Source organism: Echinops telfairi, unplaced genomic scaffold, assembly GCF_000313985.2.
Source record: "Echinops telfairi isolate 266 unplaced genomic scaffold, ASM31398v2 ScPeMD7_7473;HRSCAF=8511, whole genome shotgun sequence".
Lineage (NCBI taxonomy): Eukaryota > Metazoa > Chordata > Mammalia > Afrosoricida > Tenrecidae > Echinops > Echinops telfairi.
Window position 1 is genome coordinate 8,619,136 of NW_022111377.1, and position 16,959 is coordinate 8,636,094.

Consider the following 16,959-nt stretch of genomic DNA (forward strand, 5'->3'; position numbering starts at 1 on the left):
CCCGGGCCCCGAAGTCTATTTTTTGTATTCCCCGGGGACTTCATTGCTTTTCTCCCCTTGCTGCTCTGTTGCACACCCTCAGTGTTTCGCCCCAATGTGATATGATCAGATTGGGCACAATTCCCTGTGTTTCCAGTGTTGTACTCATAGTCAGTGGGTCAATAAGGGACGTCATCTGTGTCTCGTGGTGGGGCAGGCCCTATGGTCCTCTCTGTGCATTGGCTGCTCTGAGCAGGAATACCATCCTGCTTGGCGGGCCAGGATGTGTTCCACTCTCTCTCCTTTCCTTTTTGTTTGCTCCTGTGTGCTCTCACCAGATGTGCCCCGCTCTCTGAGCTATAGCTTCAGAACTGTCCTCTCAAGTGCATTCTTCTGGGGGTAGGGGGTGGGGGGTGGGATGTTCAAGTCGTTGGGACTGGGGTCAGCACCGCAAGGAAGAATAAGTGCAAATATCTCTTAACTCTTCAAAAAACTTGTGGGGAAAATGGAGTTAAAAGATAACAGAATTTTACTATCAACTTCAGGAAGTTCCCTTGTGTTTATTAAGTTCAGCAATGGCTACAAAAGCAATGCACAAGAGGCCTCTAAAGCTCTGAAGAGGTGGAAATGACAGTAATTCCAGTAAGGAAGAGCATATCTGAGGACTCGGGGATCTGTAAAGTAAGGAACTATTTCACATTAATCCACCCATTATTCCCTTGTCCCAGCATCAGCACTTAAGGGTCTATAGGGTTACTACCCACTGACAACAGCAGCATTTCATGATATCCACTCTATGTCTCATCAAAGGGATCCATGATCTCATTGTTTTCCAATTAAACATTCAATGGGAATGCATTTTAACGTCTCTAAATGAAAAAGGCAGTGGTGTGTCTGATATTTACAGAATACCCCATATGGATTACAAATGCTTATAATCCATTTCTTTTAGGAAATATGTTTCTAAACTTACTTGATGCAAATGTGAAGATATATCCTCGTTTTTGATAATGACCACGAGTGTATCATCCTTCCTGTGAAAAGTTTGACAGAAATGCTGAGGTTCGATTTCTGTGTGACCGCCTTTCCTCAGAATATTCTGTAAGATTGTAAGTAGTCGTTACTAAAAAATAGATACTTGCATGGTACTACTTTTATAGTTAACTAAAAATCCATGAGAAAAGCACAATTTATCCTATTTGCTAAATTATAACTTACCTAGGAAACACAAATGGTAATTTGTGAGTATTAAATAGTCTTTTTTCTGTATAACAAATGACTCTGAAAAAGTCTATTTTACAGGCACTTTGTAATCTTTTATGTCCATAACGTAATAAGAGCTGTGTTTTTAAAAACAAAACCAAAGCATGAGAGTAATGTACACAAACAAGTCTCACCTTCTTCAAGGGAAATACATCTTTGGGTGTTACTTATTCACTCTTAAAATGCTATTGGTTGAAAAAGTTCTAGAACTTTCCTTTTTATTGCTCCCCACAATGCCTATGCATTCCTTTGAGCCTCACTAATGGGAACTAATTTCATAATCCATGGAATGCAGGTGCTTGAATAAGGCACATGAGGTAGCTTACACCTGGCTCCACAGAAAGCACGGTTGAGGTGGTTTACTACTGCAGTAAACAGATTCAGTCCGTAATATGTTTGCCTGAAGAATCACAGAAATTCCTTAGCCCTTCCGTCCCTTGTGATTTTGACACTGCATTTTCTGTCTTAAGGATTCTGGCGGTTTCTATTGCACACTCTGATGCTTTGCTTCCTGGCAAAAGCAAAACCACTAGGTCTGACCACCACCTGCTGTTTCCCTTTCTAAAATGTTACTCTGATCTTTTTCCCTTGGGATTGCAAAACTCCTCAAGTTTTAATGATTTTAATTCATTACACAATCCGTATGGCATACATTTCAAAAAAATTATTACAGACAGTATTTCTTTTGGCCTTGAGTCTAATAAAAAACTCTAATGAAGTATTTATAGCCAACTTACTTATCTAACAACTCAGTTCATTAATGCTGCCTGACTCTCCAGGACAGAGTAATTATCATCCGGGTATCTCCTTTTTCATTTGAGGTTTGGTTTCACCTTTGCATAGAATTTGTGTTTTTCTGTGGTAAGTAAAAGCCACTTTAAAAATGTAATCAGGAAATAGTTTATCCCCCAGTAGAAGAGAACATAAACCCCGAGAGGCTGAAATGAAGAGCCTTGAGGTGAATCCCTTCAGAGTCTGGATCCTCCTAAGTCAGAAGTTCAGGAAGGATGTGGCAATGATATTTAGGGGCCATGTATGTACTCACTAGAACATTGGTCATCCAAACATTCAAAATTTAAAAATTCAACCTAAACCAAAAAGGGTCCCTGGGACCTTAGCTACATACACTAAGGGAACACAGGCAATAATATTTACATTTCTAATTTAGCTTTGGAATATGCTTGTGTTTACATTAGACTCTGGGCACATCTACACTGATAACTGATGAAAATTAATCAGTGCATGGAGAAATTTTCTTTCTAACCAAATTCTACAATGTAATACAAATCTTTAAATAGAATACAAATGGCAGAATCTTGTAGCACATTAACTACACAGATGAAGGTTGAGCTGCGAAATTTCATGTGGGGTGAAAATGCCATCTCATTCCGTGCTTGCTTTCTGAAGCTGAGACTTCGAAACGTATTACTCTAAAAGAAGCAAAAATTAGAAGTCAACCAAAATACTATGAACTATAAGAAAAGCTAGGCACTTTACCTTTGTTCTTACAAAGAATGGCTTGTCTTCAGTTTCAACAAGGTAGAATAGGAAGGTACTTTTACAGGCCTCTTTCACAACATTGTTTAGTTTGACATGTAAACTGGTACACAAATCTGTAACCATATCTTCGTAAACGGATGACTTCCTTGGGAAAGGGGAGTCTCTCTCTCGAGATGTGGGCTCTCCAGAAGCAACACTTAACTCTTTATCTTGGCTGTTAGTCATCACCACCTTGTTGAATTCAGCATATTCATTGAGAATCAGGGAAATGTCATTCCGAGAGTCTTTCAAAGTACTATTGTATTTCAATTTGTTGAGATGGAATGACACAGTCTGATTTGGGAGATGAGGTCGGCTGTGAGTACCTCTCTCCTTCCAGGAGGAGGGAGAACTGTCCGCACTGTAAGGCGCATAGCTTCTCGTTGGCTGGCTTAGCCATCTAGGGTCTGCATGAACAATTGTCACCTGAAGGGGGCTCCTGTTCTTGGACGCAGGAAATAGCATGGGGGACTCGTGGATCTTTGTCAAGGGGAAAGCGCCAACAGCTGTTCGGATAGGTGACTGCTTCAGAAAAGCACTGGGGCTAGAGGTAGGATGCCGAGATTCCCCATTCTTTAAAAGTTGCTTTAGCTTATGTGCAAAGCGCAGGTGTTCCAGATCTAAAGTGTTCTGGGTGAGGTCATCTGCTATCTGCCAACTACTTGTCCAGGAGCTGATCAGGTCACATTTTGCAGTGAAACTGGGGTGCCTCCTCAAGCTATGGAGTGTTCTCGTGGTGTCTCTGAGCTCTTTGCTTATAGTAAAGTTAGTGTAGGTCCTGGGTATACCATGAAGATCTCGGATTTGGATATAACATGGCACACACTTTTCTTTCTTGGAGCCACTGGGCCAGTTTCTGGGAGAAACGCTGGTCTCCAACTTTGACATTTTGTTACAGTAGCGCCAGCCTTCCTTATCACTATGGATTAGGCTCACAGAAGAGGGATAAGCATCATCAGTAGCAGCTTTCCTTTTCCGGATGTGACTACCTCTCAAGGTGCAAGAGTCTTCCAGGTCTGATTTGGTACTTTTGTATGCACCAAGAGAGTCTTCATCAGAGTCTCCAGAGAGTGGTTCATAATGCAAGTCGGTGTCTACAATGAGATCCATGTCTCTTTGCTGGGTTTCAGGGCCCTCCTCGGTCACAAGTCCTTCACTAGTGCTCTTATTTTCCATTTGTTCTTTAGAGAGTCCACAAACAAGCGAGTCATGAGATTTTGAATTAAAGCAAGCAAGAGGTTCGTTACTGGTATATTCACTGGTGCCTGCTGCATTTTGGTTAGACCCAGCACACATGGGAGGAAATCCACTATTCAACAGATCTTTTGTTTTATATGTTGGTGTATCTTCCAGCGTATGGCTTGTTGGTCCACCTTTTGAAGATGATGCGGCGCTAAACTGCACGCCAATAGCTCCTCCGTCTATGGTTTCTTTATGAAACTCAGCGTTCGTGTCATTATTCTTAAGCAATTTGGCCATTTTTACTATGGGTATTTCCTGTGTTTGAACCCTTTCCTCTACATTCATTGGTCTTACAGGGTGAGTTAGTGTAGCACTGTCTGACGGAAAACCACAGTTTGGGATCTCTGGGTGTGTATATTCCTGTGTAATAACTCCATCAGCTGAGTCAGAATTCAAGGACTTGATCTCCAAGTAATTTCCTTCATTGGTTTTCAAATCACTGCTAAGTAGATTTTTCTCAATGCTTTTAGAGCTAGTTAGATGTTTTAAAGGCACATTCATTACACTACTTGAAGCCGCTGTCGAAGGAAAAGTGTTGGCCAAAGACTCATTTCCAACACTCATTCTAGGACTAGGTGGTGGTTTCTTGGGCTCCAAGGAAAGACGCTGTAAGTTCACATATCTATTCTTGATATTAACCGGCTGTAATGGACTTTTTGATTTTACCTGTTTTTCAAGACATAGCTTAACATCATCTCCGTATTTGGCTGTTGTAGCAGACGGCTTTAATTCTGCATCACAGCCCTGCACCTTTTCTGGGAGAGATAGAACCTCATACTTATTTTGGACCACTTCCTCAGTTACTTCACCAGGAAGGGTTAAATGCCTATCTTTTTCTCCTGGATGACTTTTTAACACTAGAGGTATTTTAGCATAATGCTGCATTTGTTGTACCTGAGTTAAGTCATCTTCTTCCACTGGTTGGGTCTGACCAGCAAAAGAATTTTCATTTTCTCTTACGACTAACTGGACTGACTCAACCTGGGAGGCTTTGTTGCTTTTCTCACACTGAGTATCTGGGAGTTTTAAGCTACAGGGAGCGGCAGCCCTAGATAGTAGTGTTTCCTCAGCTGGTGCTAGCGGGTCAGGACTAGAAGGTGGTGACACTTCTTCAATTAAGGAAGAAAAAGGGAAATTGCTGCCACCTGAAAACTCCGAGGTAGAACTGTCTTTAGAAAGTACTACAGGAACAGATTGCAAACCATCACCTTTTCTCTCATCTTCCAATGACTCCTCTGATACTGAGGTACAATTTTCAGAGTTAATTTCTCTATTTCTGATGAGTGTCACCTCTCCTGGATCAATTATTTTGTCAGCTATCTTTCTAAGTACTACACTTGATAATGGAGCTTCTTGAAGTTGCTCTGTTTCGTCAGCTGGAATTTGCTCACTGGGACTTGTGGATGGCGATAATGCTAAAGTGAGGTCAATGTCAGAATCTTCCTCTGATAACTCTATGCTAACTTCTTCTCTATTCATGGTTTGTTTGGCAAACGCTGACTTAAATGACTCAAGATTGTTACTTTCACTGTTTAGACTATTATCATTCTTCCTTAGTACTAAAGAGCCATCTACTATATTACTATTTGATGGAGCACAGTTAAGTGGATGATTTCTTCCTGAGAGAGTAGAGGCGCATGTTGGGACAACATCTTCAAACTGTGATGGCTGTACAATCTCTTCTGAAGATATGCTGACGAGTCTTTGAGTTTGCAAGTCTTGAGAGAGTGTCACTTCTTCGCTGGGTAATGCATAACTAGAACTTTTAACTAATGATACTGCCTTTGTTACCACCAAATTATCAGATGTCGACAACGGAAGAGGACTCTCTTTCTGTAATGAACACATTTTCTTAGCACATTTTCTTTCCCTACTTACTGAGGAGGCACAGAGGTACTTATTGCTTTTTTGTCCGGACATTGCTATAGATGCAATGTCCTTAAGGCCTTGTGTTTGGGCCTTTTCAAATGTGGACACAGGATGGCTAGGAACTGTGCCAGGTGATACTTGCTTAATCAACTCCATATTAAAGGTTGTAGATTTATCAGCTCTATTTACAACTTCTGTCTGTATTGGTACATTTTGTTCAAATGTGAGAGTAAATGGTTCCATATTAACCATTACATACCCCATATTATCATCTTTCCTTTCCAATGAAGGCTGACATGCTCTGTTTGTGGAACTGTTAAGCTGGACAAGACCCTGTAAAGGCCCAGTTTTCACTTGCATAGCTGCATGAGAAATATCAACTTCATTTTCAAGAGTGCTGTCCACTGACTTTTGACAAGTTGCTGACTGATTGCTGATCCCATCCCAAGTCTTGGTGAATGTGGTTTGTGTGACAGTAGCATTATGAGAAGTCATTCTTATGTCATCAAGGGGCTCAGAGGTTTTATCTTCATCAGGAATAGAAGGTCCACACGTTTGGGTACTTCCAATACTAGAGAGCACAACATTAAAAGCTTCTAGTTTATCTGATGCTTTTTGTCCAGAGTTCCCAATGACCTGAAACAACAAAACAAATGATCAGAAAGATTTTTCTTTTTGACAATTATGTAGGGATAAGAACAGAAAAGATGAGGATCAAATGCATCTTTTCTTTCTTCTATTGTAAGGCTATCATTTGGGGAGTTAATCTTTCTCTTTTGAGATGCTTAAAATATTCTCGATGTAGGAACTTGGTTCTTTAGAAATATACACAGATGACAGCATAAAAACTTTATTTCACCAACAGTTTTTTTAAAATGGACCTCTTGGAAGAAAAGTAGCTAGACCATTGACATTTCAAAGACATAAATGCAATCTGTTTACATCACTTAGCTCAGAAATTCAGCGCTAGAGAAAAGTACTCAATTGTTTTTAAAAATAAGATTAAAAGATAATTTTAAGCCGCTTTTTAACATCAACTTTTGATTATAAATACAATGTACTCTGGAGCCTTACTATGAGAAAACAGAGTATATTAATTACTGTGTGCTATATTCAGAATACAATGATTAGCAGGTTTCCTATTGTATCAATCTCCAGTCCAGTAAACTAAAGTCTTGTGCCCTAGTGGCACAGTGGTTAAAGTGCCTGGCTGCAAACGGAAAGGTCAGCAATTCCAACCCACCAGATGCTCCACTATGCTTTGAATCCACTCAATGGATTTTTTCCTTTCAATTATAATTTCTCATTATAATATCTCTTTTCCCAGAGCAAAATCAAACTTATCAATGTGATTTCCATTAAAAAACAAACAAGGACTGATTTAAACAGTAACCTCCCAACAGCCGCCCCCCCCCCAAAAAAAAAAAAACCCAACAACACAAAATAAACCCATTCCCATTGTGTCAATTCAGACTTGAGGTAATGCCAGAGGTCAGAGCACAAGTTCCCTATGAGGTTCCCAAGGCTGTCATCTTTAAAGAGCACATGGCTTTCTCCAGCAGAATAGCGCGTGGATTTGAATCACTAACCTTAGGTGAAACGCCAAGTGCTTAACCACTGCATCACCAAGTCTCTGATTTAAACAGTAACACAATGGACTTAAACATTAGCAGAAATTTTGTTAACTTTATAAATAGGGCTTTGTCCATTTGTTTTTCTAAAGTTTATAATATTATAAACAAACGAAATGCCTATGTACAGTGGCCATATTTTTTGATAATCCATGAAACTTTATATTCATCGATTTCCTACTATGTCCTAAAGCAAACATGTTGGAAGTCAGTGCCTGTGTTTCAAATTTCTTGTTAAATACGTTTCTGCTTTAAGCAAAAGAAAGACACCAACCCAAGGAAGGAGGAGGGCTGAAGCTGAGACTCAGAAATTTTCAGAGGGGGTGCCTGACTAGACACAAAGCGCTGCACCAGCGCTGCTGGTGGAAGTCATTCTGTTAACTTTCCTGTGACTCACTCAATCATGCTCTGCCTGTTAACATTTGGACAGTCCTGAAACTCACCATGCCTGATGTGGCCTTTTCTTACATCTCATGCCTTGGTAGATGCTAGTCCTGGCGGCACAGTAAGCACTGGACTGCCAACTGCAAGATTAGAGATTCAAATTGACCAGCCACTCAGCCTGGTGGATTTGATGGGGCTGTCGTATCCCATAAAGATTGAGAAATTCTTGGTAACGCTCTTTAGGGCCACGAGGTGCTGGAATCAGCTAGATGGCACGGAGCTTGGTTTTGGTTGGTATTCCATGTTTCAAGTCTTAGTGAAATGCAAATTGTGACAAGTCTTCTCATTTACATTTATGCATTTATATATACATTTATATTTTAAATGCAGGTAGCATGTAATGTTTCTAACAGAAAGTCTAATTTAAAAGAAGTACTAAATTAAACAAATGACTAAAAGTAGAGAACTATGATTGGCTTCAAATGCTTGTCACGCTATACACCCCAGCCGATGTGCAAAAACAGACATGCAGTATAGCACCTAAGTGACAGGAAACTTTTTTGCAAGCATACATTAGAGAAATTGCTAAGAAGCACTAATCCTGATACTCCACATTTTATGTCTTTACACACAATTTCATGTGTGCCAAAAGACATTCCTAAAGCAAATGCCAAAAAGTTACATATTACAACAAAAAGTACAAGAATGGTAAATAAAATAATATCACTACAAAACCAAAGGAACCTGTTAAGCAAAAATCTCAAAATCTGAAGGTACTGTTTCTCTATATATCCTTCATCTAGGTCTATTAGAGTCTGGAGGTAGTTTTATACTTCTCTAACCCTTCCCAAAAGAATTCCGTGCTCTTCAATTTACACCATGTCAAATTAGAGTTTTAGCATCCTCGAGCAACACAAACTGTGTTCCTTTTCTATATTTTTGAAGCTTAGAAACAAAAGTTATGCCTGAATGGGGAATATCAGAGTTGTTGGGTGGATGGGGTAAGGCTTCCTGGGGTTCAGGTCAGATTCAGAAGAGGACACTGAACAAGGGATATCATTGCTGATGTCAGATAGATCTTGGCTGAAAGCAGTGAATACCAGAAAGATATTTATTGTGTTTCACTGACTATGCCACGGCATTTGACTGTGTGGATCAAAATAAACTATGGATAGCCTTGAGAAGAATGGGAATTCCAGGTCACTTAATTGTGCTCATGTGGAACTCCTACATGGATCGAGAAGTGAATAGAATAAAGGAATACTTCATGATTTAAAAACAGGAAAGGTGTGTTGACAGTGCTGTATCCTCTCACTGTACTTATTCAACCTGTAAGCTTAGCGAATCATCATAGAACATGGCATCAGGATTAGAGGAAGACTTATTAACAATTTATGATATGCAGATGACACAATCTTGCTTGCTCAAAGTGAGGACTTGAAGCACTTGCTGATGAAGATCAAGGATTGTAGCCTTCCATACGGATTGGGACTCAATGTAAAGAAGATTAAATTCCTGACAACTGAACCAAGAGGTAACATCATGATAAATGGAAAAAAGAATGAAGTTGCCAAGGATTTTGTCTTGTTTGGATCCATAATCAACGCTCATGGAAGCAGCAGTCAAGAGATCAGAAGACGTGTTGCATTAGGTAAATCTGCTGCCTAAGACCTCTTCAGCATATTGAAAATCAGAATGTTACTTTGAGAAGGACTAAGGTGCGCATGACCCAAGCCATGATATTTTCAATTGTCTCATATGCATGTGAAAGCTGGACACTGAATAAAGAAGATCAAAGAAATATCAGTGCATTTGAATGGTGGTGCTGGAGAAGAAAATTAAAAGTTCCATGGACTGCTAAAAAGGACAAAGCAGTCTTGTCTTGGAAGACGTACAACCAGAGTGCTGCCTAGACATGAGGTTGCTGACACTTCATCTTACATACTGTTGTCAAGAGAGACTAGTCCTTGGAGAAGGACATTATGCTTGGTTAGGGCAGCATCAACGAGGGAGGACCTCCAGGACACAGACTGACCCAGAGGCTGCAACACTGGGCTCAAACAAAGGAACAATGAGGATGGCATAGGACCAGGCAGTATGTTGTTCTCTTGTGTATACGGTATTTATGGGTCAGAACGGACTAAATGGGACCTAAAGCAACAACCTTCTGAGATGATGACTTTGCGTTAGTGCAGGAGATTTCCTCAGAAGTCACTGTTTTGATTGGACTTGTTTTTAAAGCACCCCATCAAGACTAGTATATACAGAGAGAACGTGTCTGCAGCCACCCACTGATGGCAGAGGAGTGTTTAAATGTTTTGTTTGGAATAAATCTTGTATATATGAACTGAAACCTTAGAAACAATATTTTTTTACTTACCCTCATATATAGGTAGTAATTGAAATTTGCCAACCTAAGTCATAAGCATTTTCTTATTCTAAGGTTAGTATTAACTGGCTTTTGTTCCTCGTTGAGAACCATATGAAATTTATGGACCCCATATAAAAAGTTGCTATGAAATCTTAATATGAGTAAAGGAATTAGAATACTATCTGGCATAAATGGCTGAATAAATGCTGGTTTTCATAATGATGATAGTCACCTGAAAACATTCACAGACCCTGTGAAGCTCAGCCACAAACCTACAAATATGCAGGAACCATCCACAAAGAAGTACAGTATTGTCTACTCACTTTGAGACAGACTGAGAGTGCACACAAGATTAAAAGCCTCCATCGCCTGTCTTTTTCTATTCATTTCCTTAGAATGTTGACTTAACTTTTCTTATGTTCCTCAATTCGAATTTGGGTTATATGGCATGGATGCATATCGGTTGAGAACAATGCTACAGAACAGAACTGAGAAATAGCTATCTGCAATGACTCTTCTCTCGTAGGTCTGGCATTTTACTTAGCGTTCTAATTTCTTCAAAAAATAATCAATTTTACTTTAAGGTGTATCAAAGGATTTCTGATATTATTACTACATTTCATCCCTAAAGAATACTCTAGCTAAAGTATGACAGGTATTACTCATTTCATTTAAAAGATCCTAAGCTCAGTGAGAACAAGTAACTTGCTCTACGTATTTATCTAAAAAGCAACAAAGTTATGGTCAGCACCCAGATCCTTTGGCCCCTGAGATTTCTTCCCAGTCCCGTGTCTTCAATCAGGACACTCATCAAAGTGATACTTCATGACCACCAGGCTATGGCACTATAGTTCTGTACCTAGCTGGGGACTGCACTCTACGGGAAAAGAGGAAATATATTTTAAGATGGCAGCATGCTGTAGCTTTTTACTCACCTCGCGGCTGCAAGAGGTGAGATTCTGTCTTTCCCAGCCATCTTGATGACCTTCTCTTGCAAAACGTTCTTTCTGCTCATTCTGGACACAGGGTTCCAGGCCTCTTTTAGGTGGTGTTTTGATGAAAGGAAGCAATGTGTTAGTGTCAGATAGGGACATTTCGGTGGCTTGACCCTTGGAAGTTTCTCTGGTCTTCAGCAGAGGGTCTGGTGGACAGCTTTCCATATCGTCGGGCTCCTCAACTTCACTAAATTCAAAGGCGCCCACTGTGCTATTTATAGACACATATTTTGCCGGATTGCTGTGCTCTACCACCTTCCGGGACGACCGTATGACTCTGTTCTGATTGCTGTAAAACAGAGCTACCCACATATGAAGTAGAAGCTTCACTTCTTCCACATTATCAGGCAAATCAGTGTTCCAGGGCCTGAGAACAATAGCGCACAAAAATCAATGAACACAGTTATTTTAATTCATGATCTTATTGCCGTAATTCAAATGCTCTATTAACCTTAGTTCTGTTTTTAGAATTTCATCAACATGAAATGAAGAAAGGTAAGCATGAAGTTGATTTAACACATCACACAAAACTACTATAGCTATCACTAGTTTTTTTCTACTTGCTTTCCTTCAGAGATGAGGATAGGCTCCACACTGTCACTAGAAGGACTGAGCTGAAAGAAGAAAACACTAAAATGTATCCAGTGCAAACATTTTAAAGAGAACTGAGGATCAGAACATTTAAGTGGCTTGTTCCAAACAACAAAACCTATATGCAGTTAGGACCAGAATACAGAGTCTCCAAATATCTAGTCTAATAATTTACTTTTACACCATTAAAAACACAATATGCCCAGTATGTGAATACTGGTTTTAGCAACTACCCAAATAATCATTTCCTTGCCTGGCTCTCAGTTTCTCATCATTTTTGTGTCTCCCTCCTAATAGTTGGGAAAGTCTGAAAATTAAACTATCTCTAGAGGCAAGCTATTTTTCAGTAGTCTTATATGCATGTGAAAGCAAACAACAAATGAGAGCGGATGCATCTCGGTTATGGCATTGTGAAGACTATGGAGAATATTGTGGACTGCCGGAAGAACAAACAAATGTCTCGAAGGAAGTACAGCTGGGATGCTCCTTCAAAACTAGAATGGAAATTCATGTACTTTGGACATGGTATCACGAGAGACTAGTATCTGGATAAGGAAATCCTGCTTGGGAGAGAGTCATCAGAAAAAGAGGAAGCCCCTGAGTGAGATGTACTGACGCAGCAGCTAGAGCAATGGCTGAAACATAAAGGATGGCACAGTATCAGGTTGTTTTGTTCTGTTGTACACGGGGTCGTGTTAGAACCCACTTGAATGGTACCTGCCAACATAGTATTTTAAGATTACAGTTTCGGAAACCATAAAGGAAGATAAAGTATTTCTGAGCATGTGCCAGGATAGCAGATAGCTGGAACGGAATGACTCAGAATGGCTACAGTGTTAGTAGGCTGCAGTTAGGCGGGATGAAGATTCAAAATAGGACCCTTATGAGATACAAACATAGTATACATGAAAACGAGCAAGAGGATGCCTGACCCACAGTACCACCAGGGCTTTTTATTAGTATCCAATTTCTGAGCTTCATAATTTGGCCGTTACTACATCCACACAAGTGCTGCTACAGATAATCAGCCTTCCTTGGCATCAACTGGAAATCGCTTTGCTACATCAACTCTCTGGTCCAACCTTAGACAAAGTCAAAATCTGCAGTCCAATGGGATCCGGAGACAAGACAAAGCATAATAAAGTTTGAATGCAGAGCACAGAAACCCAAGGTCACAAAGGTTGGTTAGAGCCCAGATACCAATGCCTGTGTTTTAAACCACTGTTATATTGCGTTGGTCCCTTTTTAGATGTATAAGCTGCCGTTTTCAAAAGCTGCTCACTCAATCTGATCTGCTTCAGCAAGTTAGAAGTCACCCTTTAAATGTTTCTTCTGGAATTCAGTCTGCTGAACACTAGCTCTGTAGCACCCTATTGTATATTAAGATCTCATCTACACTTTCTAATGCAAACACCTTATGAAACAGCATCTTAAAGTGAACAGCCTTTCACAATGCTGAAGTTATCTTTAAATTCCCCTATGTGCTCACGGACAGTGAGGAAATTAGTGCTTGAATTTATACATAACACTTCTTTTCCCTTAGGTTTAGCACAAGTGTCCCTTCTCCCTATATTTTATCTACACAAAAAAGTAACCTTGGTCCTCATCAAGTTTCAGTTATACTTAGGGTCACCATGTGGATGACGTCTCCAGTGAATCCTCTCTATGGACCAGGATGTAAAACTGGCCTTGCTATCAGACAGAGCGCATCATACAGCTGATTACTGCAGAGGTGATTGGGTTAAAATGTGACGCCCTGTCATCTGTACTGCCTTTTGACCTGATTTATATTTGTTCCAGTTTTCTGCTTTATTTTCTATTGAGATTTTGGTCTTGTTTTACTATTGTTTTGTTTGTTTGATTTTTTTCCTGCACATGAAATCCAGGGTAAGTAAATTTAAAGACTAGCTGGATTAATAGTTCATCTTAGGGGCATGGCACAGAAGGTTATGGTGAAATGAGAAGCTACCAACAAGTAGAAGAAAGAAGAAAATGTACTAACATTGATGTGGTGATGATTGCACAACTCTTTTTAATATGGTTGATCTATTGAATTGTATGATATGTGAATTATATGGCAATAAAACTACTAAAAAGAGCTTAAATTATACTTACCCATGTAAAGCTCTTATTACAGTTTTCTCTAGTGAGTTGTTGGTATATTTACTATCTAGGTTGAATACATAATCTTCTTCACATTTGAATGTGACCTTCACTGACTCATTATGGCTAAACACAGTGTGGGAGCAATTACAGTTGCTCAGGCTGGAAGGCATCAATTTATTCTTGCGCTTTACCAATGAATCAAAAACCTTTTTCAGAGGGGAGGTGTTGCACTGATGCCGAAATGGTATTACTTTTCCCACGGGGGTCCTTGTCTCCAAGCCTTTAGTTCCATTCTTGGCAAAGGCAATGCCATGCACCCCTCTTTTCTGTAGAGGTTTCTCTGAACGTTCTCCACCAAGGAGGGCATATGAGTGCTCCACAATCACACAGGAGCTCTGGCTTGCATCTGGAGTTTCTCGTGTTTCCTCAGAAAGTGCTGTTAGTGTTTTTGGTGGGGGTTGGTTACAAGGAGCCACGCTCTCGGCCTCTCGGCGAACAGTGACTAAATCTGGCATGGAGTCAGTTGTTGTATCGGTGGGTGGCTTAGGTAATAGTCCACCTTTTTTACTTTTAACTCCTCTGTGATATTCATGGTCAGATGTACCACGCAAAGAATTTTCTTTAGAAAGCAAAGTATCATTTTGTGGCAATTCAGAGAAGCAGGGGACATTTCTAGGTTCTGGTGATGGTGTGGAAGAGGTAGCAGAGCTTAAAGCCAAATCAGCTAGCAAATTGAGGGCCTGGGAGTCGTAGTTAATGGTGGAGTTTTCCGGAAGATCTTTCGGAGCCACTGTGCTATTTTCTGGTTGGGCTGTATTTATGCCCGTGGTGTCTCCTTGATCAGCTGATGAAGCTTCTGATTGAAGCTGCGAAGCTGACTCTATATTGACTTCAATATAGATAGTGAAAAAAAGAGAAAAAGTCAAAGGATTAATTCTTTACCATATTATGCTTTACTGAAAATTAGATGAACGTAATCAACAAAAACCTCTTACATATATTGCATATTAAAATTTTCACCATTGGGCAGCTCTAAGATCTATTATACTTTAATGACCAGCAGGGCAAGTTTTAAAACATGTATATGCTAACTTAAAAAGAAATTACCTTTCAAAATGCATGCATTGAGCTATACATAAGACACATTGGGGTAAAAAAAAGACACAAACAAATACAAAGATGAGAGGAAAACTAAAACCCAGAAACAAAACAAAACCAGAGGTCTGGCTCTCAGGGAGGTTATAATAGATTGAATTTATAAAATCTAAGAATTCATAAGTTTAAAATAGATATTGCAGCATGCTAACATATTTTTCTTAAAAATGATTACAGAAACCACTCAAATCCATGAGTTTTTATCCATGTTAACTTATTTCACAGATGTACTAAGAATAAAAACTTAGAAATAACATGAGTATTTAGAATCACCAATTTTATTTCCCTTTACAACTCCATTTTCAGCAATGAAAACATTTCCCCTCACTATTCCCTTGCTATTCACAAAATAGCAAATCATGTACGTTGCTAATTCGCCCTTTAGAAAATAATCAAATTTATCTAAATTGCCTTAACCATAAAAGATTACACGCTCATCTGGCTTACTGGGGCATTCTAAAGCACTCACTAAGGCTTCTTAAAAGTTGTTACTATGAAGACTAATTAAGTTAACCATTGTACTAGACCAGTGGTTCTCACCCTTCCTAATGCCATGAGCCTTTAATACAGTTCCTCGTGTTGTGCTGACCCCCAACCATAAAATTATTTTAGTTGCTACTTCATAACTAATTTTGCTACTGTTATGAATCATAATGTAATTATGATATGCAGGATGTATTTTCACTGTTACAAGTTGAATATAATTAAACATAATTAAAGCATAGTGATTAATCACAAAACAATTTGTACCGCATATATTTGAGTATAAGCTGACACGAATATCAGCTGAGGCACCTAATTTTATCACAAAAACTGTATTAAACTGTGCTAGAAAATTCAGCTATACGTGAGAATACACAGTAATTATATACTGTGAAATATTTATGTGTTTCCTGATAGTCTCAGGCAACCCCTGTGAAAGGGTAGTTCGACCCCCAAAGGGGTCGTGACCACAGGTTGAGAACCGCTGTACTAGACAATGATTCCCTGTTGCAGGTAAGTGGATGAACAAGAAAGGCAGCTAGCTGTGCTGTTTGCTATAATTGATAACATCTAAACCAAATCCACTGCCATCAAGTTGATTCTGACTCAGAGCAATCCTTTAGAACAGAGTAGAACAGCTCCTCTGAGTTTCTGAGATGGTAACTCTTTATGGGAGTAGGAAGCATAATCTTTCTCCTATAGATCAGCTGGTCCAAAGCATAAGCCACTACACCACCAGAGCAGGTCGGAAATGAATTAACAACCTATCTGCAAAAGTCAATGACAAATGTATTTAAAGACAAAAGGATTTTGGCCAATGAGGCTATTAAATAGATTTCGTAGAGTTCAGGAAGTGTCCTAATGGGCAGAAGGCTAAAATCACTAATGGCACCTAGTTTTCTTTTAAAACTGCAAATGCAAGGAGGTCAGGTGGGAGCAAATGATCCAAAGCAAAGAATTATCTTCTTAGCCTCACTGGTACATCAGAAATAGAAAATTAATTCATTTTATGATTTGATGCATTTATTGATATAAAATTCATTCTAACTTTGCTAAAATTATGCTTTTAATGTTACACAGAATGTCAGTTACAAGTATTATATAAAATACTGCAGTGAAGTCAGAAGAACTTAGTTTTCTTTATTCAGTTTAATATATATGTGGAGCTTCAGTTAAATTACTTGATTACTGATTTCTTAATTTTCAATCTATGTGCATATATTTATAGGTTTAGTATTAAGGTAGCTAAGGTAGTTAGTTTATTGTGCCAACCAGGCCGATAAACACGTGTGGGGTTAATTGAAGGGTGGAGGGATAAATGGCTCAGTGAGCCTCGCCTTTCTAGTTCTCT

At 39.3% G+C, this 16,959-nt stretch overlaps 1 protein-coding gene across 1 annotated transcript in view; it reads right to left on the reverse strand.

Annotated features, from left to right (window-relative positions):
- Nucleotides 1–16,959, reverse strand: part of TASOR2 (transcription activation suppressor family member 2) — an 84,250-nt gene that overhangs the window by 8,317 nt on the left and 58,974 nt on the right. Inside the window, exons 16-19 of the mRNA XM_045285588.1 lie at nt 13,980–14,859; nt 11,214–11,640; nt 2,740–6,528; nt 953–1,078 (exon numbers count right to left, since the gene is read on the reverse strand). Of these exons, the coding sequence (XP_045141523.1) occupies nt 953–1,078; nt 2,740–6,528; nt 11,214–11,640; nt 13,980–14,859 (5,222 nt within the window). The remainder of the gene's footprint in view (nt 1–952; nt 1,079–2,739; nt 6,529–11,213; nt 11,641–13,979; nt 14,860–16,959) is intronic.